The 25,552-nt window shown below is 36.7% G+C and overlaps 1 protein-coding gene across 1 annotated transcript; it reads right to left on the bottom strand.

The window, feature by feature from the left end:
* Positions 1 to 19,759: 19,759 nt before the first annotated feature.
* Positions 19,760 to 20,743, bottom strand: LOC121242204. Its single transcript, XM_041140097.1, has one exon. It carries the CDS (start codon positions 20,741 to 20,743, stop codon positions 19,760 to 19,762), a length of 984 nt encoding a protein of 327 aa, XP_040996031.1.
* Between the last annotated feature and the right edge of the window lie 4,809 nt (positions 20,744 to 25,552).

The following is a 25,552-nucleotide window of genomic DNA, read 5'->3' as shown; positions in this document are numbered from 1 at the left end:
TTTATCCTGAGAGTTATTTGGTTTATACTTACCTGTGGTACCATTTTATGGTATCGCAGATTTTGATGCAGATGTGGATGACAAGCCTTAAGCTTGGCTCCGTTGGCGGAGTGATCTGGGATTACTCTTGTTTATCGAGATTCGCTTTATCAATTATTTATGTATTTATCTTATAATATATTTTGGGATGACTGTATAACTTTTTAAGGATAATTTGTTTTGAATATTTGTATTTAAAATTCTGGTACTTAGTTGACTTGCTTAATTTATCCGCTGCGTTGTTTATTGTACACTGTTGCATGTACACACACTTGGCACTATCGTTGGGATGCATGATCGTGTTGTCATCATCCTGACATCACGATTCCCGTGTTTTTTTGTACGTGAGAGTTGGGGCGTCACACGAACATCCTGTGATTTAGGCCCTCCTCAAACTTTTGAGTCTTCTTCTCTTCATTTGTGATCAAGTACTTGGTGAAGTGAAACAACTCAATAAACTTAGTACCATACTGATGCACAATCATGGTTCCTTTCGCCAGGTTGGAGAATTCCTTAGCCGACATCTCTAGCAGGTTTTGGGAAAAAATGTTAAAAAAAAGCTGCTTAAAGTGGGTCCAAGCAATAGAGACTTTTTCCCTCATAATCTACCAACTCTTAGCTTCACTTGTTAGCTTATAGGTAGAGAACAGTTGTAATGATCTGATCCTATTTTTTAGGGATAAATTACGGAGATTTTTTGGCTCAATAAATGAGTTAAAACCCATAAGAGAGTTATTAGATAAATTATTATTATTTTTATTTAAACCTAGAGTTAAGGCTCCATTATTATTATTAATTTTTTTTCTAAAACTCCAAACTCCTTGGTGTTAGACTCCAAACACTATTGGCATTCTAGATAAAACTCCTAGCTAACGAAATTCCTTTTAGGAATTTCAGCCATGCACGTCTCTAACTTATTTATCCACTCACATGCACATGCACGTACGCCTCTCAACTCCAAACTCTATCTATCCTCCTGTGAACCACAATACCTCGCTTTCCCCTGCCTATAAAACTACCCCGAGACCCTCTAGTAATAAACACAACACAAATCAGCAATGAAGGAAAACTCACACACACGGAACACCCTTTCACAAACCTCCTCCCCTCAAACCCACAACACACGTCTAGGAAAAACAACCTCCACCACCTCCCCTCAGTTCATCCAACAGACCACCCAAGATCTCCTTTTTGACAACCACCGAAAGCCACTGCACAAACCACTTGCATGACGGAAACCCGTGTGTTAACACTGCCCAACCCCACGTAAAGCAGAAAATTACTTGGCATCCTTCCATAAACCAGACCACCCACAGGGCAACCACCAGGAAATGCCTTCACGCCTCCTTGTCCAAGAACGCGCAGCACCCACGCAAGGCCAAGCCATCCACGTCCGATGAAATCCCCCAGCCCACTGCCCAACCAACACAAGGACGGGCTCTATTTTCACCACCGAAAATAGTGGATTTTTCTCCCCATCGTGGGCCATAGCCCATCCACCCCACTGCACCAACTCCCTACACGTCTTCACCACATTGCACAGAGGGTGCCGCCCGGCACCTCAAGACACCCCAGACCGTTGCACGCATCCTCTTTGTCTCATGGTAAGTTTCTGGTTTCCCCACGCCGTGTTCTATTCTCTCTCACATTGTGTATCTGTACCTCTCTTCACCGTCTCTCTCTCTCTCTCTCTCTCTCTCTCTCTCTCTCTCTCAGTGACCTTCTGCCACCCTCAACACCGCCTTCCACTAGCCCAGCGCCACCGCTTGTTGTCCCTCTAGGTAAGCTTTCATAATAGGAATGTATTTCACATCTTACATAGGGAGCGGAATAAATTTTGAGAGGATATTACAATTTTGCCCTTTTAGTTGGAAGCCATTCAAAACATATTGAGTTCTGAACGTGTATTTTCGGTTGGTGTTGATTTTAAATGGTGGGCTTTGTTTACGTATCGGGTTTGTTGTTATTTGGATTTAGGTTAAGTGATTATTAAGTAGATATTAATGAATTTGGGAAGTGACCATATTTTTATGATAATTTTAGAATTTTAAAAAAATAGGTTATTTCAAGTTTAAGTATTGAAATACAAGTTCGATTGAAAATTTATAGAAATTACATGCTCATTGTATAGGCGACCGATTAAGTGCCAAAAATAGTGGATTAGCGTTGCAAGGTAAGTAGAATGATCATATCTTTACACGTACATACAGTAAATTACTTTTTTTTTTTTTATAAAAATATTATGCATGTATGTCCTTGATTGGAAACCCTTTTTTTTTACGTACCTAAGTCATGATTTTATATGAAGATTTAAACATTAAAGTATTTTATGAAAGTCATGATTTTATGTGAAGATTTATGCATTAAAATATTTTATGAAAGTCATGATTTTATGTGAAGGTTTATGAATATTGATGATCTTATGTGATAATTTATGCATTAAAATAATTATGGAAAGTCATGCATGATTTTATGTGAGGGTTATGCATAAAATTATTTATGAAAAACCATGATTTTATGTGAGAGTTACGTATAAAATTATTTATGAAAAGTCATGAATTTATGTGAAGGAACATGTATCACAATATTTATGAAAAAATGCGACTTTATTTGAAATCTATGATATAATATGACAAGTATGTATGTGATTTTTTTTAAAATCTATGAAATGACAAGTATGCAAGTATGATTATGATAAGATATGTAACGGTCTATGTTATGATATGAAGATGGTACCTATGTTATGGGCATATTACATTGCCTGGTCGTGCATGATGGTTGTGCACATAGTATGTCTTCTTTATGTATGGATTCCACAACCCACGGAATCGAAATCTATTTAGATTTGCTAACCCTAATTCACGGGGGTCAACAGTGGATAACGACCTATGACAAGTAAAAGATAAGTTCATGTTCATGTTTATGTTAATTACATATGTATTTGTGAGTATGCGCGTTTTCCAAGAGACCTTATGTTTATTATGTTTATTGTATGATGTGTTGTTTATTGAGTATTCGATTCATTTTTATATATTTTTATGTTTTTAAACCACCCAGGTGATGAAATTTATGAGGATGAGACTGCAGGATAGGAGTTGATCTCGAGAGGTGAGACAGAGGCCTAGACAAATTATGTTATGATTAGTTTATGGTTTAAGGTTTAAATAAATTATTTTGATAAGTACATGAGACTTTCCTATTTTTCTTTTAATAAGTGCTTCTGCAGACTCTATTTTGGATTTTCAGTATTTATTGTAGTTTGCTTTACTTATGGAAATCTTTTGCATCTAACGCTTTGTTAAAAAAAAAACTTTTAAGTTTAAGTTTAGTGGTAGCACACTGGCTCTCCGAAAATTCTAAAATGTCCTTTCGAGAAGCGGGGTGTTACAAACAATACTTTCTATTCGACTTTGTAGTTGAGGACTTGGAGTATCGCTTCGATATCCTGGAACAAATCCTCAACCATAGTTGAGTCGCCTTTTCCGTCAAAGGAGGGTGGTTGCATCTGATTGAATTTTTCGATTGTACGTTGCGATTGACACTTGTGGATTTCTGTGCGATTTCCTCTTTAACTTTTTGTCTTACTACTCGGATTACCTCAAAAGCATTGGAATTTGTCTCCTCATCAAAATTTGATCCATTCAGTTCCAAATGATTACTAACACTGCAAAGAGGTGGCATCATAAAACTTAGACTCAGTTAATCAATTCAACACAATACTAGGGTATTTCCAAAAATAAAAAAAAATAAAAAAAAACCTAGACAAAACTTTAATCCCCTATTCTACCTATTTTGACCCATATCTCACATGGACCTAGAGCCTACAAAATCTAAAACTTAAGCCTCTGATACCAACTATAATGTCTCGTACCCATAGGATCAGGAAATGAGTTTTGGCCACTTAAAATCATATTCCCAACAATACAAGTGTAGAAACAAATGATAAAGGTAGGGACTTTGTAACATGGAAAACTCATTTACTATAAGAATATACGTTGCTCCACAGAAACTTAAATGAACTCCTTTAACATATAAAATAAAAGGAAACTTCCCAAAGTCTTAAATAATGCATCAACTATTCAAAAGTAAAATAACTAATTTCCTTAATAAAATCCTCCAATAGTTTCTTGTACCCATTGGCTCTTATTTCTCTACGCTCAACTAATCTCCCCCGTGCTTCCTAGTCCTTATCCTTTGCTTGAACCCCAAAGTCATCTAACAAATAGTGGAGATAATTTGGTAAGTTATTAACAACTAATAAGAAGAAGACATATACAAATGTTTAAATATGAGCAAGTTACAGAATATAGAAATAAACAATTCTCAAGAAAAATGGCAGTGGTACTATTAGAAGCATTTCAATACAATTATAATATATACAAAAAACCAACAACATCAAAAACAGAAGTAAAGGCCATGTTTACCCCTGTGGTAAGGTTGTGCATGTTTATGGGTAGCCAGACAGAGCATAAATCAATATTTTGTTATCCAAGTGATGCACTCAAAACTGACTCCATGTTTACCACGTGGTGTTATGCATTCTACAGATATCCAAGCAGACATAAATCACTTTGTCTCCAAAGTAATTGCAATCAGAACAAAAGCCATAACTATAACCTGTGGCAAGAGACCACATATATAACTTGTGGCAGGACTGGAATCCACTATTATTACCCTTGCTAGGGATGGAGACCACAATTATAACCCATTGTAGGGCCAGAGACCACTATTATAACCCGTGACATGGCCAAATGCCACTATTATAACTCGTGGTAAGGTCAGAGGCCACTGTTGTAACCCTTGGCAAGGTCCGTAACCAAAGGAAAACACAATCATATGCCTAAGAAAATCACATCATAACAGAGTATTGAGCAGATAAATGTCATATAATCACATAAAGTTGCAAACTTCATGTTCAAATTTTATGCAGTAGGGGAATAGAGTACAAAAATTGCTTATGTCTACACAAATCATGTTCTAATACAGAGACTAGTGTTGTGAGTACTACGCCGAAGTAAGGGAAGGGATCCTCTCTCATGAGCAAAGGGCTCGCGAAAAAAGAGGCAATTGGGCTACAAAAGTAAGGTGAGCCACATGTTGTAAAAAGCCTACATACACGGTTCAACACCAGGTGATAATGGACTTTTCACCTTGTGCCAGATGGGCAAACACTGCTCTGATCATACAAGGGCCAAAATAAGGAGCTAGTGAGGCTTGTACTTCTAGAAAGGGATAGCTCGTAGCACAAGGGCCAGCAATGGTGAAGGAAAAAACCTATACAGACATGAGAACTCTCCAAGATGACACAAAAATGCTCAAAGATGACATGTGTCATACATAGAGGCCTACACTTGGTAAGAGGTGTCACATTTGGAGTGCCCATAGAAAAAAGATTACAAACCTGTTGGCCATATTGTCTGATCTCAAAGGTATGGTCTAGCACCGCGTGAGAGACCCTCATTAAGAAATAGACCGTGGGATTTGATCAAAGCAAACTATAGAAGGTGTGCAAGCCTTGTTCCCGTTAGTCTCTACCATCTTGTAAGACTATTTGGCAAATGGATGGGTGAGATCAAAAGTCTCTTGTTAAAGCATATTTGGAATCAGATGGATGTCAGAGATACGATTGACAGTCCAGTCCCTTAGTTTAAAAGGCACTGGATAAAAGCCAAAATCTAGCTTTTGTCATTGTCAGGTGTTTACCATTGCATCCAGTCAGAGTCTTCAAGTACACAAGTGACTTCAGAGGGTGCAAAGGAAGGAGCAAGCCCAACACTATTGAAGTAATAGAAATATGGTTTAGCACCTAAGACTATACTAAGAATGCGGGGTAAATGCTTGTGAGTATATTGTAAGATTAGGTTTCGCATATTCAGTAACTCACCTAGTTCTACATGAAAATAATATATCTTCTTCATTATGTTTATTGTTTCCTTTACGTTGTGAATTTGAGATGATGAGTTTGAAGAGTGTGGATTGATGGTGTTGTGGTTTCTGAGTGTTGAGTCTTGCTGTGTATCCATCATCATGGATGGGTTAAGGAGTCCCAACACCATTCCTATGGTACGTTGAAATGATTTTCATACAGGTAGAGTGATTCCCCATTATGATCATCGTAGAACGTCTTCGTATTGGCCTCACTTGATAACACGGATAGAGAGATTCTCTAGGTTATAATGCGTGGTATCTTTGAGTCTATTAATCGGGTAGAGGATTCATGGTTGATCATGTGTGTTGTCTTCGGGTGTGTGGATTGGGTTGAGTGGTTCTCCAAGTTAGTTGGGCTGGATTCGATGAAAGAGTTGTTGCGTTGGTCGGGTAGAATGAGTCCTTGAGCCAAACAAGTGGAGCAATTTCCTGCTGAAATTTATATGATGAGATATCGTAGACTTTATAAGATTTGAGGGAGCCCAAGAAAGTACAAGTCATACCAGAGGTGGATAAATTTTCAGAAGTATTCGAGGAACTGCCAGGACTACCCCCTCCTAGAGAAGTTGAGTTTGTAATTGAGTTGGAACTTGGAAAAATTTCGATAGATAAGGCACCTTATAGGAATGCACCATCAGAGTTGAAATAACTAATGGGTCAATTGCAAGAAAAATTGGCAAAGGTATTTATCAGGCCGAGTATATCACGTTAGGGAGCGTCAGTACTATTCATTAAGAAGAAAGACGGGACTCTTAGGATGTGCATAAACTACGAGTGTGATATCCCGTATTTTAGTGTATTTTAATTGAATGAGTATTTTAATTAAGGTTCTCTTGTTTTAAATTTATCGAATTTCTCGTTGGTTTATTTTTATGATTTTTAGGTTGTGAAATTTATTTTGATATGCTTTCTTAATATTAATTATTGTTTTGGATTTAAGTTGCTCTTTAATTTAAATTAGTTTGTTTGTGGGCGTTAAAATTATTGTGTTGTTGGATTTTAGATAGATCACATGCTAGAGCATACAGTTCTGGTGAGATTTCTTCTGGATTTTCATCATATTTCAATGCAACTTATATCAATAAATATTATTATATAGAAAAAAAGTGGAGTTTAGTGGTATGAAATTCGTATTATAAAATGAGGCTTAAAGTAATAACGTATGTTCAAACCACGAGGCAAATTCATCTTCGTGCGTCTTTTCTACGTCAGTTACACCATTCAAGCGCAATAGTTGTATATGTTTGTTGCGCATGTTCATGTTTAATTTGTATGAAGTTATACTATATTATTATACTATACTGTATGAAGTTATACTATATTGATTTGGAGGATCATCACTAACCTGAAGTAGTGATCAATCTCTGTGAGTTATTCAAGACATACCATCATGCTCTTTCAAACTCTCGCCCGCATAGATCGTAGCCCCCTTGTGCGCCTATGGGACGTATGGTCTGGGAAAATACAGTAAATGTCGATGAGACTCCCATCTCTCGCCCACCTTCATAATTTTGGTCTGGTCTTGTAAATCTAGTATTAGCCCCATGAAAATACATTGAACAAACGGTATGCCACTCATTATCAATATATGACTCTGCAATCAAACCTTTTGGACGAGCTTTATTCCCCACAGATCGTTTAAATTTTTCCAAAAACCTTTCAATAGGATACATCCATCTATACTGAACAACCAACGACTAAAGCCTCCCGAGGTAGGAGCACAGCCAAATGTACCATTACATTAAAGAATGAAGGTGGGTACAAACTATCCAATTTGCACAATATTACTACATGTCAGCTTCCATTTTTAACAATGCATCAACTTTCAATGTTGTACTACAAATGACTTTGAAAAATCCCCCTAATTTTATGAGAGCTATACGAACATCTCGAGTAAACTTTTCACGCACACCAACCGGCAATAGACGATGCAGAAATACGTGACAATCATGACTTTTAAGACCAGTTATCTTCCAATTATATATTCAAACACATCTTGTCATGTTTGAAACATAGTCATTGGATAATTTGATTTTCATAAACCAATCACAAAATTTCTTTCTCTCATCATTTGAAAGTGTATACCATCCGATGGGCATATAAGCTGACAATCCATTATTTTACAAATGCAACTTAGGTCTTATCCCCAACTCTTTTAAGTCTTTACAAGAGTTAGCTGTATCTTTTGTCATCCATTCTATTGACATCAAAGTGCCCAATATATTCTCACATATATTTTTCTCGATTTGCATAACATCTAGATTGTGGCGCAGTGTCAAGGTAGATTAGTATGGCAATTCAAAGAAAATATTTTTTTGTCCCATTCAACTCCATGGCTTGTCGTTTTCTCTTTCAAACTCTTGTATCTTTCCCAAATTTGTTTTATGAAACGTCTCCAACTGCGCGATAATATCATTTCCAGACAACTCTGGCGGTGATGCCCTACGCTCAACCCTTCCATCAAACATCACTCTATTTGAACTCCATCTATGATCATGTGGTAAATAACGACGATGTCCTATAAAACATAATTTCCTACTATGACTCAACCACTGAGACTATATATCTTTACTGGAAATAGGACAAAACATTTTACCTTTTGTGGTCTACCCAGATAAATTTTCATATGCAAGAAAATCATTTATTGTCCACATCACTTTTTCAGTTCTATAATCAGTGGTTGCAGATATACATTAATTCATTCCATGGTGACCTTGGCCCTGGTATCAATAGAGTTATCATAAAATACAAATCCTTCATACACTTCCAAGGTGGCAAGTTATAGGGCATTAATATGACAGGCCAAGTACTATAAGAAATGCTTATGTTGCCAAATGGATTAAAACCATCCATTGCTAAACCAAGACATACATTGCGAAGTTTTTCAGCAAACCATAGATAATCGACATCAAATTTCTTCTTTTGTAAGGATTCTACAGGATGCGAGAGGAAGTTTTCATTTTGGTCTCTTTTCTTTCTGTGTGATGCCAAGACATATCTTTGGTAGTCAATCGGGACGTAAACAATCTTTGAAGTCAAGGAATCAACGGAAAATGTCTTAACACTTTTTAGGGTACATTATGTTTATCGGATGTCCATCTTGACTCATGACACACTAGGCATGAGTCAAATTCTGTATGTTATAATCAAATCCTAGCCCTCGTTTCGGTTGTTTTGCTTCATAAAATTATAGGGTACTACGTTATCTTGAGGAAGAGCCTCTTTAAATAATTCTAGCAACATGTCGATGGCCTTGGTAGAAATACGACAAATAGACTTAATATGAAATAATCTCACTGTGAAAGATAACTTGCTATGACGAGTGCACCCCTCGTACAACTCTCTTTGTGCATCCTCCCATAGTCTTGCAAAGTTACCATTTTCCTCAAATGATTGTGCAGATGTTCCTTCTCCATCCCTCATTCCAAATATTCCTACCCCAAGATCGCCTAACATCTCAGTCATATCCTCTCTATTATTATCACTATCATCAGGATCATCCACATTAATGTCGTCTATGTCGATGTCGTTACCCTCCTCCATTTGATTGGTTTGACTGCTAAATCTAATTCGTTTGGGAAATGGTTTGACATGTAAGACCCAATGTGAGTATTTAGGATCAATTTGATTTACAAATAAATAATCCTCCACTACTACCAAATTATAAGAACTAAGATTTTTGCACTTCTTGCACGGACATCTTGTAAATCCTCTACTGTTAACAGTTATGTGAGCAAACTCTATAAAAAACTTCACCCCTTGTGCATATTCCTCATAGTCTCACCCAAGTCTATCTTCCAGTAGCATCCAACTTTTATCCATTGTATTTCCGTTACTTGTCGGATGTCTATCAAAAAATACCTAATTCACGGGATAAACACTATCAGCAGTATTAACATACTTGTTTACCATTTATTTTATAAGGTAGTTGATCCTATCTCATTTCGAGAGACTATCATCTATATCGCATATATACTTAGTCCTAAACTCTAACGTTAGTAAAAATTTCGGCAGCATTTCTCTACAATTCTCCATGTATGCTAGTCACGATAAGTCATTGATCCTATTAATGGGCCGAGAAACTTAAAGACCACATACCCGAAGAATGTAAGGAATCGCTGAACCAAAATTTTAATTAACTAACATAAGTGTTTAAACTGAATATATTTGCCGTATAGATGATAGAATCCCAAATTGTCCACTTTGAACAATTTAAGAGTTGTACCCAAATATTTTTTAAGAGAATATTTGGCCATAACTCTCGAACGGATCTAAAGTTTAAGTACATACAAAAATAATTCTAAAATCCAAAACTATCAAACTCCTAGTACAATTATACAATAAAATCACATTCCTAATCACAAATATAGGTCTGTGCATAAAAAGCCTTGAGCCGATCCGTCCGCAAGACCTGTTATTGGCCCGTCCGACAAAAGTCAGATTCATTTGACAACGTATTATATCGATCGAAACCGAAGAAGCCGCAAGATTCGGTACTATTTTTTTTTTCCTTTTAACAAAATCAGCATAAATCCTCCCTCCATCAATCACTTCCTTTGTTCCATAAACGACACGCAACTTGCCCTCATTTTTACCGCTATTAATTCTTTTGCTGCAGTGGTTTTTAATGCCTTTGCTCCTTTGTTCAATAATATCCCATAATGCATTTGGTGGAAGAGGCCACGTGTCTGTGAAGCTTTACTCTCTCTCTCTCTCTCCCCTCGTTCACACGTTGTAGACAGAGAAGATCCTGAAGGTTACATAAGTAGCCGTTAATGCCCTTATAGCTCTTTTTCGTTCACTTCCTCCATTCATTTTTGTGGAGCGGACTTTAGAGTTTTTACAGTGAAGCAAAGAAAACTCAGTTTCTGATCTGATCTTAGAAACCTATTAGGGATGGTGAGGCTTCAGTACCGGCTTCATAGAGGAGGAGGAGCACTGGCTGGGCTTTTGGTGCTGCTCTTTCTGGTGTTCTTGCCCAGTTTGTTCAGCCATTTAGGCCATGCTTTGCCTTCCATGTTCTGTATTCGCATTATCTAATTGGAATAATCTTCCTTCCTACTTCACTAAACGGGTCAGTGGATGTTTCCCGGCAAAAAGTTTTTTTATCTCTTTCAGTTGGATCATACGGGTTCGACCCGATCCTATTTTGAAGGATTGGTTCGAATCTGGTTGGCGCCTTAAATTGTTATATTCGGGTCGGGTCGGGCACAAATCCGATAGTTTTAGCTCGGGTTGCAGGCCTATACAAATACACTGCAAGATTACATTACTAATCACCAATATTATAAATATTTTATAAGTATTAAACATTAATTTAAGTATTAACAATTGGTATGTTATATTATATTTTAAGTTTCCATTTTAATTTAAGTGCAAAATATTTTGTAATTATATTATAATATTTTGTAATTAAATATTTTATAAGTATTAAATATTAATTTAAGTATTAACAATTGGTATGTTGTATTATATTTGAAGTTTCTAATTTAATTTTAGTGCAAAATATTTTGTAATTATACTATATTATTTTGTAATTAAATATTTTATAAGTACTAGAAATTAGTTTAACTATTAACAATTGCTATGTTATATTATATTTTAAGTTTCTATTTTAATTTTAGTGCAAAATATTTTGTAATTATATTATATTTTTTGTAATTAAATGTTTTATAAGTATTAACCATTAATTTTAGTATTAACAATTACTATGTTATATTATATTTTAAGTTTCCATTTTAATTTTAGTGCAAAATATTTTGTAAGCATACTATATTATTTTATATTTTAACTATAATTTTTTTTATATCTTATTAGTCTTTTAAGTAAAATCTTAATACTCTGTTCAAATAGAATTCTGTTCGAACAAGATCGCATTTGAACTAACATTATAGAGTTCGAATGAGACATGCCTAGATTCCAAACACGAAACAGATAGAAAATATTTGCCAGAAAACACAATTTTCACAAACACAATCTCGTAAGATGTATATTGGCAGAGTGCCGATTTTAAATTGGATTGCACAAATACAAATATACAAAAAATCTTAACATAATTAATTAAAAAATATAAATTATCAAAAATCTAAAAATTATAAATATTACCTCAAATTTAATCAATCTAAACAAAATATGAATCCACAATACTTACATAAGTATAAAACATATTATGAGAAAACCCTAAATCATGTGCAATAAACTAACATTAATGAAACTTGAAATATAAAAAAAAAAATAGAAAAAAAGGTAATACCTTTTATAAACCTCTCATCTCTCTCAAGAATCCCTTTTCTCTCACTAAGTCTTTTCCCCTCTCTCTCTCCACAACACTCTCCCACACACACAAAATTGCATGTCGTGCACTGCCTATAAAGAAATTTTCATCAATTATGAAAATGAATTGGAGGTTGAGATATTTGAATCTGTGAAGTCCAGTTCGAATTGGACATTTACGCATTCGAATACGAAAATTTCAAGTAGGCGCCAAATCTGCCGCGATTTAATTCACTTTTGAACTTGTAATGTTGTTGTTCGAACTAACACATCACAATATTCCTTGGCATATTCTTCAAATGTAGACAAGCTCAAAGGGTATTTTCGTAACACTATTCGACCAGTGCGTTCAAATGACAAATTTTTACGTTCAAATAAACAAACATTCAGAGTATTTGGCGCAAATTTTCCCTCCAAACAAATTCCACGAGATAAATCCGTTTGAACGGAACGTTATTGGGTTCAAACTAATAATAGTATTATTATACTTATAAGTAATTTCCTATAATTTTAATAATCTAATGTATAAAATATTTTAATATTTTAATATTATATAGTATATAATATATATACTATAGCAACTATTTTATATTATAATTGATAGTGTAACTATATGTATTCTAATTTTGCACTATATATCGATGCTATATAACTATTAAGTACTATATATTAATTATATTAATTTGTATGGTTATCATGACTTATAATAGTTATAGTTATATAGTATAATTTATATATAGTAGCTATATAATTAAGCCATTGTAATTATACTAAGTACTTAGTATGTACTTAGTATAATAGAATAAATATATTTACAAATAATATACTAAATATATTAATTAAAAGTATTATAATACTATTATTAGTTTTATTTTTATACTTTTGTTCTTTGTAATATTAGTATTATTATATATTACTATTAGTAATTATATATTAGTATAATAACCGTTCGAACGGATATTTATACAGTTCGAACGAGACGCTATGGTCATTATAGACCTAGGTCGAATACAATGAAACAAATCACTCTAGTTTGAACTAGCTGCCATCGAGACCACCGATTTCGCCCCTTATCTCCACTGCGAAAACCACCACTCAACTTCCGTAGCAACTCCACATTTAAACTTCTAAGAGGTATGGGTCAAGTCTCCACATCTATTGTTTGGTTTTATGTTCGAATGGGCTGTGTTTTTTTGGGGGGGGGGGTATGGATTTCAAATCCGAAATCCCCCATTTTGGTGTATTCTGTAGAAATAACATCAAAATAATCGGTAGAAATGATTGGGTTTCACTCCTTAATCATTTCTACCAATTAAGGCCTAGTTTGTTTTCAAGACTAAAATCTAAAACTTTGAAAACTTCTCATCTCATCATTACAACTTTTCTAAATTCTCATACAAAATAAAATAAACAATTCAACTTTTTCAGATCCTAAAGCAAAAATAATATTAAAAATTATATTCTAACAATATTTTATTCAATTTTTTAACTTTAATCTCAACTCAACTCATCTCATTTTTTAAAACAAACGAGGACTAAAACTGTAACACCCCGACCCCGAGGGTCCGGAGAGTTAACTCATAAAACCTGATAATCCGCTCTAACAAGGCTTGAGTACTTCCAAATTCAAGAACATATCCATCTTTCAAACCTCAAGTCGAACGTAAATACTTCAATTAAATAAATCAAATAATCTCATTTATCCAATATTCAGTCCAACAACCCAAAATAAAATCAACTCTTCTTCATGTCTCAAATAACAATTAGAAATAATAAAACATTAACATAGTCTCCACAAATCGTCTAAATCCATTGAAGTAAACTTAAGAAAGATAATTAATACCCAACACCAACACTAATATCATGAGATACCCAACAACAAATCAATGCTAATCTTCTCCATAAACTCTAATACTGATCTTCAGCTGAACCTTCAATGTCATCTGAAATATTATGGAGATAAGGGGGTGAGTTATCAACAACTCAGCAAGCAGAGAGCATATACTAGCATGTAAACATGAGCATTTATAACATTTAATAAGCCGAACAAAACATTTACTTCCAGAATGCAAAAAAAACAAACAAAACTTGTACAAAAACTTTAGAGTGAAATTTTCAGAAAAATAAACTCATTCCAAAAAAAGAACATCCGTTGGCATTACCAAACTGAAATATTATAATTAAATCATCTCTTAGCATCACTTCGGAACAATACCATGTTTAATCCCCGTGGTAGGGTTATAAACCACCATTATATCCGTGGCTGGGCCATTTCCCATGTTTCACCCCCGTGGTAGGGTTATAAACCACCATTATACCCGTGGCTGGGCCGTATACCATGTTTCACCCCCGTGGTAGGGTTATAAACCACTATTATACCCGTGGCTGGGCCTTAACAGAAACAGAACGGATTTCATCGAAAATCCGGTTACACACATATACCAAGTCAGAACTCCATGCCAAGATTTTCAAATGACACATCATATCAAAACAAATCACTAAAAGCTTCAGATCATTTCACATGTTCGAGATAAATATAAACAATTATCCTCATTTGTTCATAACAAAACTTTTAGAATTTCTTATTCACTCTATTACATAGTTCAGAAATAAAGTACACAAAACTAGCTCATGTCTACACCAGTCATGACAGAAAAACATTTTCTCTTATGTAGAATTTATGCATATGCAGAATAAACATCTGAGGTTGTTTTCAGATCATCTCTTTCAACAAAAAATAAACACATTTATTCTCAAAGTCAACCTCATTTTATTTATTTTATGCAAAACTAGTATATGAACCCCGCTTACCTGACTTCTTCGTATTATCAACACCTTGAGCCGGAACTCTAATAGTAACGCCACCTAACCAAAAGAATATATATCCAACAATTAATAATCAATCTAGTAGACTGCTATTTATTGAGTAATAAATCAAAACAGTCCCTTCACAACTCAATAACTACCCTAATAATTAAACCCGAACAACTCTCTTCACCCCTTCGCATTAAAACCCAAAACAGTCCCTTCTATACCACCAAACCAATCATAATTATTTCCAAAACCAACAACCGCAACTTCAATAATTAAAACATAACCCAACTCAAACTTCATTTCCAACCTTGGAATAAACAACTTCAGTGTCCGCATCAATAATTAATTCATTCAACAATTTAAGCCTTGCATAAAAGTTCAATACAACTAGCTCAAAATACCCATAAATTTACACCAAATAGTCTTAATTAATAGTCCGAAACAGTCTCACAAATCCATCCAAAATCATACTCCTCAACTTCAATAATTCCATCACCTCACCACAATCCACATATGAAATACCCACACAAAATAAATAAATAAATAAAAGTGAGACTGGAAATGAATGGTGGGAGAAGAGCAAGACTACCCTTCTGATGTGCGGCTCCGCAAGCCAAGCAGTGTGTGTGTGTGTGCGTAACATCACGCAAAGTAGAGTGTGTGCGTGTGATCAAAACATGGCAGAAACCGAAAATGGAGAGAGACCCGCATGACTAAGAATCGGCAGAACAGAGGAAAGGAGGAAGAAGAATCATAAAGGAAAAAGAAAAGCCATAATAGAAGAAGAAATTACCAAGTTTTGTTCAAAAACTGAATGAAATTGCAGTGGAAAAACAGTTTGAAATTCGGAACCCTTGAGTCGAGCGGACGGTGAAGGTATGGAGAAGATGAGAAGAAGAAAAAAAAATTGGATGAGAGGATCCGGTTGTAGTGTCTGCCGAAGTGAGCCAAACCGATTCTTGAGTGTAGTAAGAGATGAAGATCAACTGCTAGGATTATGGAGAGGGGGTTGGTGCGCACGGTTAGTGTGATGTGCAGAAAAATAAGGTGTAGAGGGGGAAAACGTGAGGAAGAAAAACAGTGCAGCAGAGGAAACTCACCTAAACGACGCCGTCCGTCCTTCCACTTGAGCTCATGGGCTGGGCTTCGTCCTGACCTCAAAGGGGCTGGGCCTAAAGCCCGATTATCACATTCTCCTCCCCTTATAAAAATTCCGTCCTCGGAATTTGTTACAAGCAATAAGGATCATTGTCGAATAACTGTGGGTACCTGACTTGCATATCCTCTTCTAATTCCCAAGATGCTTCACTGATAGCATGATTATTCCATACCACTTTAACCAATGGAATAGTCCGATTACGTAACACTTGTTCTTTCCTCTCTACAATCCGCACCGGCTCTTCTGTATAAGTCAAATCTTCCTGAAAGTGAAGAGGCTCGTAATCGATAATGTGGGTGGGGTCAGGTACATACTTCCTTAACATAGATACATGAAATACATTGTGTACTCCTGAGAGTGCGGGTGGTAGTGCAACCCTGTAAGCCACTGGTCCAATCCGATCAAGAATTTCAAATGGTCCGATATACCTAGGGCTCAACTTACCCTTCTTTCCAAACCTCATAACTCCTCTCATGGGTGCAATCCTCAAGAATACCTTGTCCCCAACTTCAAATACTAATTGGCGACGCCGGTTATCTGCATAGCTTTTCTGTCGACTCTGAGCTGCTCTCATTCTAGCTCGGATGGTCTCAATCTTCTCTGTTGTCTTCTGAATGATTTCCGGACCCAAAATTTGTCTTTCCCCCACTTCGTCCCAATATAAAGGGGATCTACACTTCCTACCATAAAGTGCTTCATAAGGTGCCATCTCAATACTAGCCTGGTAGCTGTTATTATAAGCAAACTCGACCAAAGGCAAGTGTCGAATCCAAGTCCCCTTAAAATCCAGCATACAAGCTCTCAACATGTCTTCCAAAATTTGAATGGTTCTTTCCGACTGGCCATCTGTCTGTGGGTGAAATGCTGTGCTGAAATTTAACTTAGTGCCCATGGCCTCTTGTAAGCTTCGCCAAAAATTTGAAGTGAAACGCGGATCCCTATCTGACACAATGGACACAGGTACCCCATGCAACCTCACTATTTCCTGTATATAAAGCTCGGCTAGTTTCTCCAACTTATAAGAAACTTTGATAGGTACAAAATGAGCTGTCTTCGTCAAACGGTCTATTATCACCCAAATTGCATCTTGTCCGGTCGGTGCCCGTGGAAGGCCTGTAACAAAATCCATAGAGATATGCTCCCATTTCCAATTTGGAATCTGAAGTGGTTGTAATAACCCTGCTGGTCGCTGGTGTTCTACTTTCACCTGCTGGCATGTTAAGCACTGAGCCACAAATTGAGCAATCTCTCTCTTCATGCCTTCCCACCAAAAAGACTCTTTCAAATCTCTATACATTTTTGTACTACCCGGGTGAACTGTGTAAGGGGATCGGTGCGCTTCTTCAAGGATAAGTCTTTTTATTACTACACTGTCCGGCACACAACATCTGTTTCCAAACCTTAGCACTCCATCTTCAGAAACATTAAACTCAGGTCTATCCCCTTTTTCTACCTCTTCAAATAATCTCGCCAACTTAGAATCTTCTTTTTGGGCGAGTTTGATTCTGTCTATCAAAGCTAGTTGAACTATTAAACTGGCTATTAATGCTTGCTGATCACCCACAACTACTTCAATAGTGGCTCTTTCCAAGTCCATTAATAAGTGGGGCTGAGTGGTAAGAGTTGCGATTACCGGTCCCACTGGCTTCCTGCTAAGTGCATCAGCTACAACATTAGCTTTGCCTGGGTGATAGTTAATGTTGCAGTCATAGTCCTTGACTAGTTCGAGCCATCTCCTCTGTCTCATATTCAGTTCTTTCTGCGTGAAGAAGTATTTCAAACTCTTGTGATCCGTGTAGATTTCGCACCTTTCACCATATAAATAATGCCTCCAGATTTTAAGTGCAAAGACAACGGCGGCCAACTCCAAATCATGTGTGGGGTAGTTTTGTTCATAGGTCTTCAATTGCCGAGAAGCATAAGCTATTACCTTTCCATGCTGCATCAAAACACACCCCAAACCCAAACGTGAAGCGTCACTATAAACCACAAATCCTCCTCTTTCGCTAGGGACTGTCAGAACTGGGGCCGTCACCAATCTCTCCTTCAATTCCTGGAAGCTTTCTTCACATTTTTCAATCCAAACATATTTATTGTTCTTCCTAGTGAGGGCGGTAAGGGGAACCGCTATCTTAGAGAAATTGCGTATAAATCGACGGTAATAACCAGCCAAACCCAAGAAACTTCTAACTTCGTGCACATTGGTTGGTTGAGTCCAGTTAACTATTGCTTCAATCTTCCCGGGGTCTACAGAAATGCCATCCCTTGAGACCACATGTCCCAAAAATGCGATAGACTCAAGCCAAAATTCACACTTCTTTAACTTAGCAAATAATTTCTTATCCCTGAGTGTCCCTAGAACATGCCTCAGATGGTCTTCATGTTCGGTTTTGCTCTTGGAGTAGATTAATATATCATCAATAAACACCACTACAAATTTATCCAGAAACTCATGAAATACTCGATTCATCACGTCCATAAATACTGCTGGGGCGTTGGTTAAACCAAAAGGCATGACTAAAAATTCATAGTGGCCATACCTGGTCCTGAAAGCTGTTTTAGGCACATCCTCCGCCTTGATTTTTAATTGATGATAACCCGATCTGAGATCAATTTTAGAGAACACCTGTGCACCTTGCAACTGATCAAATAAATCATCGATGCGGGGCAACGGATATTTATTCTTTATGGTCACCCGATCCAGTTCCCTGTAGTCTATACACATCCTCATTGTCCCATCCTTCTTCTTTACAAACAAGACTGGAGCTCCCCAAGGTGACACACTAGGCCTAATGAAACCTTTGTCTAACAAGTCTTGCAACTGTTCTCTGAGCTCGGCTAACTCTGATGGCGCCATTCGATAAGGGGCTTTGGAGAGAGGCGCCGTGCCTGGGGCTAATTCAATAGCAAATTCTACCTCCCGATCAGGCGGTAATCCAGACAAATCTTCCGGAAAAACTTCTGGATATTCCCTCACAATAGGAATCTTTTCTAGATTCAATTCTTCCTTTGGTTCAACCACCACAAAAGCCAAGTACCCCTGACACCCGTCACGTATTAACTTATCAACCTGAAAAGCAGAAATAACTGATGGAGGGATACGCACCTTGGAACCCATAAATCGAAGTTCCTCATCTTCCGGAAACTTGAACACTACTTCCCTTCTAAAACAGTCAATACTAGCATAACTGGAAGCTAACCAATCCATCCCCAAAATCACATCAAACCCAGTTATAGGAAAGACTATCAGGTTAGCTGGCATTTCCTTCCCACTAATCGTTATAGGACACTTGAGTAAAATCTTGTTACAAGTCACTATATCACCAGTTGGGGTAGAGACCCTCAAATTGTAGTCCATCTCATCAGCATCAATGGGACACAATTTAACAAAATCCCTTGAAATAAAGGAGTGGGTAGCCCCCGAGTCAAATAAAACAGTAGCCTTATTGAGAAATAAGGTAATAATTCCTGGTTACGTCATACAACCCATAGAGATAATAAGATAAATAATCCTTAATTCTCAACAAAGAACATCTTAGGAGATGGTTAGAGAATTATACCTGTGATGACATCCTCCTTGTCCTCAGCTTCTCCCGGTGTCAAAGCAAACACCCGAGCAGGTACCGTCCTCCTCTGATTATTGCCTTGACTATTCGGCCTAAAGTTTTGGGGTGGGTTTGGCCTTCTGTTGTTCTCCGCAAGCAATGGACATTCTCTAATGAAATGCCCATCTTTACCGCATTTGAAACATGATCCCACTTCCTTCCTGCACTCCCCACGGTGTATGCGGTTACAGAACTTACAGGGGTTAGGTGTAAGATTTCCCTGCATCTGTCTCTGACTCGAACTGCTCCCCTCATTTCTCTTTTTCCATTGCCCTTGATCCGAACTAGGAAACCCTTGTGGAGTAGCTCTCTTCCTCTGTTCTTGCAATTCAGCACCCCTCTTAAGATTCTGTTCAACTAGTGTCGCTTTGTGCACTAATTCTGAAAAATTCTGAATCTGTAAGACCATCACCCGCTCATAGATCCTGTAGTTCAAACCTTCTTCAAACTTCCTAGTCTTTTTCTCCTCATCGGGAATCAAGTATGCAGCAAAACGTGATAATTCTGCAAACCTTGCAGCATATTGGCGCACAGTCATGGTCCCTTGCACCAAATTGGTGAACTCTCGAGCTCTTGCATCCCTATCTGCCTTAGGGAAAAATCGATCGAAGAAACTCTGCTTGAATTGAGTCCAAACAATTACCCCAATCCCTTCAGCTTCCCTGATAACTTTCTCAGAATTCCACCATCTCTTTGCTTCTCCAGATAGTTTGAATGCTGCGAACTTGACTTTTTGCTGATCGGTACAATCCAAAACACCAAATATTTCTTCAATGTCTTGTATCCAATCTTCCGCAGCGTTCGCATTACCTCTTCCATCAAAGGTGGGAGGATGTGTTCGATTAAATTGTTCGAACGTGCAACCCCCACCATTGTAGTCTTCATTCAAATCTTCAAGAGTTCGAACTCTACGACGAGCAGCCATCCTGAAAGTCTAAACTCGGTGAAACGTTCTAAAATAAAAGAAAACGAAAATACCAAATGAATAGAAATATATAAGAGGGTAAATAAAATATGTATATAAACACATATACACATATATATATATATCAGATAACTATGCCAATCTGGCATCACTTATTACACACATATATCACTAGAATGCTCAAGGTTCCCAAACTCAACTACTATCATCAGCCAAATCTAAACCTCAAATCCCATCAAGAACAGTCTTAATGTCCTTGAAACTCATACTTAAATACCCCCATGACTATCCTTATAATCCTCCGATTCCTATTTTGAAATTCCCACATCTTATGAACCCATAGATATCTAAACCTCCAAGGTCTACAGTATGCAGAATTCAAACCTGACTCTGATACCAACTGTAACACCCCGACCCCGAGGGTCCGGAGAGTTAACTCATAAAACCTGATAATCCGCTCTAACAAGGCTTGAGTACTTCCAAATTCAAGAACATATCCATCTTTCAAACCTCAAGTCGAACGTAAATACTTCAATTAAATAAATCAAATAATCTCATTTATCCAATATTCAGTCCAACAACCCAAAATAAAATCAACTCTTCTTCATGTCTCAAATAACAATTAGAAATAATAAAACATTAACATAGTCTCCACAAATCGTCTAAATCCATTGAAGTAAACTTAAGAAAGATAATTAATACCCAACACCAACACTAATATCATGAGATACCCAACAACAAATCAATGCTAATCTTCTCCATAAACTCTAATACTGATCTTCAGCTGAACCTTCAATGTCATCTGAAATATTATGGAGATAAGGGGGTGAGTTATCAACAACTCAGCAAGCAGAGAGCATATACTAGCATGTAAACATGAGCATTTATAACATTTAATAAGCCGAACAAAACATTTACTTCCAGAATGCAAAAAAAACAAACAAAACTTGTACAAAAACTTTAGAGTGAAATTTTCAGAAAAATAAACTCATTCCGAAAAAAGAACATCCGTTGGCATTACCAAACTGAAATATTATAATTAAATCATCTCTTAGCATCACTTCGGAACAATACCATGTTTAACCCCCGTGGTAGGGTTATAAACCACCATTATACCCATGGCTGGGCCATTTCCCATGTTTCACCCCCGTGGTAGGGTTATAAACCACCATTATACCCGTGGCTGGGCCGTATACCATGTTTCACCCCCGTGGTAGGGTTATAAACCACTATTATACCCGTGGCTGGGCCTTAACAGAAACAGAACGGATTTCATCGAAAATCCGGTTACACACATATACCAAGTCAGAACTCCATGCCAAGATTTTCAAATGACACATCATATCAAAACAAATCACTAAAAGCTTCAGATCATTTCACATGTTCGAGATAAATATAAACAAGTATCCTCATTTGTTCATAACAAAACTTTTAGAATTTCTTATTCACTCTATTACATAGTTCAGAAATAAAGTACACAAAACTAGCTCATGTCTACACCAGTCATGACAGAAAAACATTTTCTCTTATGTAAAATTTATGCATATGCAGAATAAACATCTGAGGTTGTTTTCAGATCATCTCTTTCAACAAAAAATAAACACATTTATTCTCAAAGTCAACCTCATTTTATTTATTTTATGCAAAACTAGTATATGAACCCCGCTTACCTGACTTCTTCGTATTATCAACACCTTGAGCCGGAACTCTAATAGTAACGCCACCTAACCAAAAGAATATATATCCAACAATTAATAATCAATCTAGTAGACTGCTATTTATTGAGTAATAAATCAAAACAGTCCCTTCACAACTCAATAACTACCCTAATAATTAAACCCGAACAACTCTCTTCACCCCTTCGCATTAAAACCCAAAACAGTCCCTTCTATACCACCAAACCAATCATAATTATTTCCAAAACCAACAACCGCAACTTCAATAATTAAAACATAACCCAACTCAAACTTCATTTCCAACCTTGGAATAAACAACTTCAGTGTCCGCATCAATAATTAATTCATTCAACAATTTAAGCCTTGCATAAAAGTTCAATACAACTAGCTCAAAATACCCATAAATTTACACCAAATAGTCTTAATTAATAGTCCGAAACAGTCTCACAAATCCATCCAAAATCATACTCCTCAACTTCAATAATTCCATCACCTCACCACAATCCACATATGAAATACCCACACAAAATAAATAAATAAATAAAAGTGAGACTGGAAATGAATGGTGGGAGAAGAGCAAGACTACCCTTCTGATGTGCGGCTCCGCAAGCCAAGCAGTGTGTGTGTGTGCGTAACATCACGCAAAGTAGAGTGTGTGCGTGTGATCAAAACATGGCAGAAACCGAAAATGGAGAGAGACCCGCATGACTAAGAATCGGCAGAACAGAGGAAAGGAGGAAGACGAATCATAAAGGAAAAAGAAAAGCCATAATAGAAGAAGAAATTACCAAGTTTTGTTCAAAAACTGAATGAAATTGCAGTGGAAAAACAGTTTGAAATTCGGAACCCTTGAGTCGAGCGGACGGTGAAGGTATGGAGAAGATGAGAAGAAGAAAAAAAAAATTGGATGAGAGGATCCGGTTGTAGTGTCTGCCGAAGTGAGCCAAACCGATTCTTGAGTGTAGTAAGAGATGAAGATCAACTGCTAGGATTATGGAGAGGGGGTTGGTGCGCACGGTTAGTGTGATGTGCAGAAAAATAAGGTGTAGAGGGGGAAAACGTGAGGAAGAAAAACAGTGCAGCAGAGGAAACTCACCTAAACGACGCCGTCCGTCCTTCCACTTGAGCTCATGGGCTGGGCTTCGTCCTGACCTCAAAGGGGCTGGGCCTAAAGCCCGGTTATCACAAAAACAAAGGATAACATCTCGATTGGGTTTTTAAGTTCGGCTTCTTCCTGTTCGAACTAACTCTAGTCCGTTCAAATGCTCAGTTGCCTGACAACATTATTTTTGTTCAAACAAAATAAATTCGTTTGAATGAACAAAGATTGCCTGTTCGAATGAGTAGAACAGTTCATTCGAAAAGATTTTACTAGTTCAAAAAGAATATGTTCCGTTCAAACAAATTATTTCAATTCAATTCAATATAGTATAATTCTTCAATAATATAATTTAAATATTATGGTTAATTATATTCATACTTTTCTTATGGTTAAACAGTATATCAATGGCATCCAGTGAAAGAAAACGTGCGAGAGATTAGCGCAGCCAAAGTAGTGGAGCAGCTTATACTCGGGAGACGAGGCCTATACTTGTTGAGCATCTAGTTATTTTGTCTGACTTCTCCGATCTTTCATGGAAGAGACAGAGCATACAGTCCATCTTCACCTAGCAGAGATGGATACTGATCTGTGAACAGTGAGAAACTGCATATCCAGAGATGGTCAGTGATTTCTACCATGCTATGAGATAACTTAGTGCTGATATTCTGTTCTATATCTTATTGGTCTGGAGAATGAGTATTAATTTCTCTCCCCGTATTATTGCTGAGTTCTTTGACATCTTGCGCGTGACCGACACATATCCCGCATCGGCTACATGGGGACCAGCGGCTGCACCATCTGATTCCGACACACCTACCGCATCCTGCACACTAGCCCCAAATGTAGATTCGGATGCTAGTTTGGATGGTAGTGAGGATAAAGATCTACCTGATGATGGTCTGACAGACGATCAAGTGCGTCAGCTAGTGAGAGACCCATCGGCTCCTCCATATGATGGGAGAAAGGTGATCTGACAAGCCGATTGTATAGCATTTTTCAGAATGCTTAATTTGATTGTTGGCTATAACATCGATCCGAGAAAACAAAACACTGATTTCGAGATTGATTTAGCCAAATTTTTGCTGCGGATAGCATAGGAGGACCCTATTGATTTGGCATTGTATTTCTTCCTCCGCATTCGATTGAAGTCACACTTTTCCAGTAGAGGTAGCCTACCATTTGCACTACTAATACTAACCTCCTACTCCAATTAGGGGTTACAATGCCTGTGACTGAGTGGAGGTCACCACAGATGGGGCCCCTTAACAAGATCACATTCAGCAAGAGCAAGGAGCACTTGCGGAAGACTGCACCAGAACAGCCAAGTGATCCTCCCACATATCCAGCTTCTAGTAGTACTGCCGTTGTTGAGAGACAGCCTCATGCGACTACTTTGGATCAGGTACGAATTCTATTTGTAGAGTTCGTTGAGCCTATCATAGAGAAGCTTAGGGATCTGGAAGGATCTATTAAAATGTTGCAAGAGGATGTTGATCTACTAAGGACCCTATGATTGTTTTAGTTATTATTTTATTTTTTTATGTTGTATTAAACCTTATATATTTGAGATGTAATTAATGTATGATTTTTATTTTTTGTGTTTGCTACTTTGTTTATTTTTTTTTTCATTTTACTTGTTGTTCATAATAATATAAAAAATGATACTATCTTCAAAGTTATATTTATATAAATTTAACATAAAAGAAATGACTATAAAGTTTTGAAGTTAATTACCTAAAATTAAGTTATGAATTTATAAATATTTTAACTCACCACAAATCATAATATATACTATATTCACATTTTTATATTTTGAAAATGATAACAAATTAATGAAAAAATATTTGGTACTTTAATAGAAAAAATATATGCACAAATCCATACTAATACAAAGAAATTTAAGTTCGAATAGTTATTAACTTTCTCCGGAAAAAATAAATTAATTTCCCGCCAATATTATTATTCGAACAGATTATATACTGTTCAAACAGATATTAATTCCATGTTCGAATCTATTTTGTTCTGTGCGAA

The sequence above is a fragment of the Juglans microcarpa x Juglans regia genome, chromosome 8D (assembly GCF_004785595.1).
Source record: "Juglans microcarpa x Juglans regia isolate MS1-56 chromosome 8D, Jm3101_v1.0, whole genome shotgun sequence".
Classification (NCBI taxonomy): Eukaryota; Viridiplantae; Streptophyta; class Magnoliopsida; order Fagales; family Juglandaceae; genus Juglans; species Juglans microcarpa x Juglans regia.
Note: the sequence above shows the minus strand (reverse complement) of the source record. Positions and strands in the feature narration are given on the sequence as shown.

What these genes read in the sequence shown, in the direction of transcription:
- LOC121242204 (XM_041140097.1), bottom strand. Translation starts at nt 20,743, where the DNA reads ATGGCTGCTCGTCGTAGAGTTCGAACTCTTGAAGATTTGAATGAAGAC.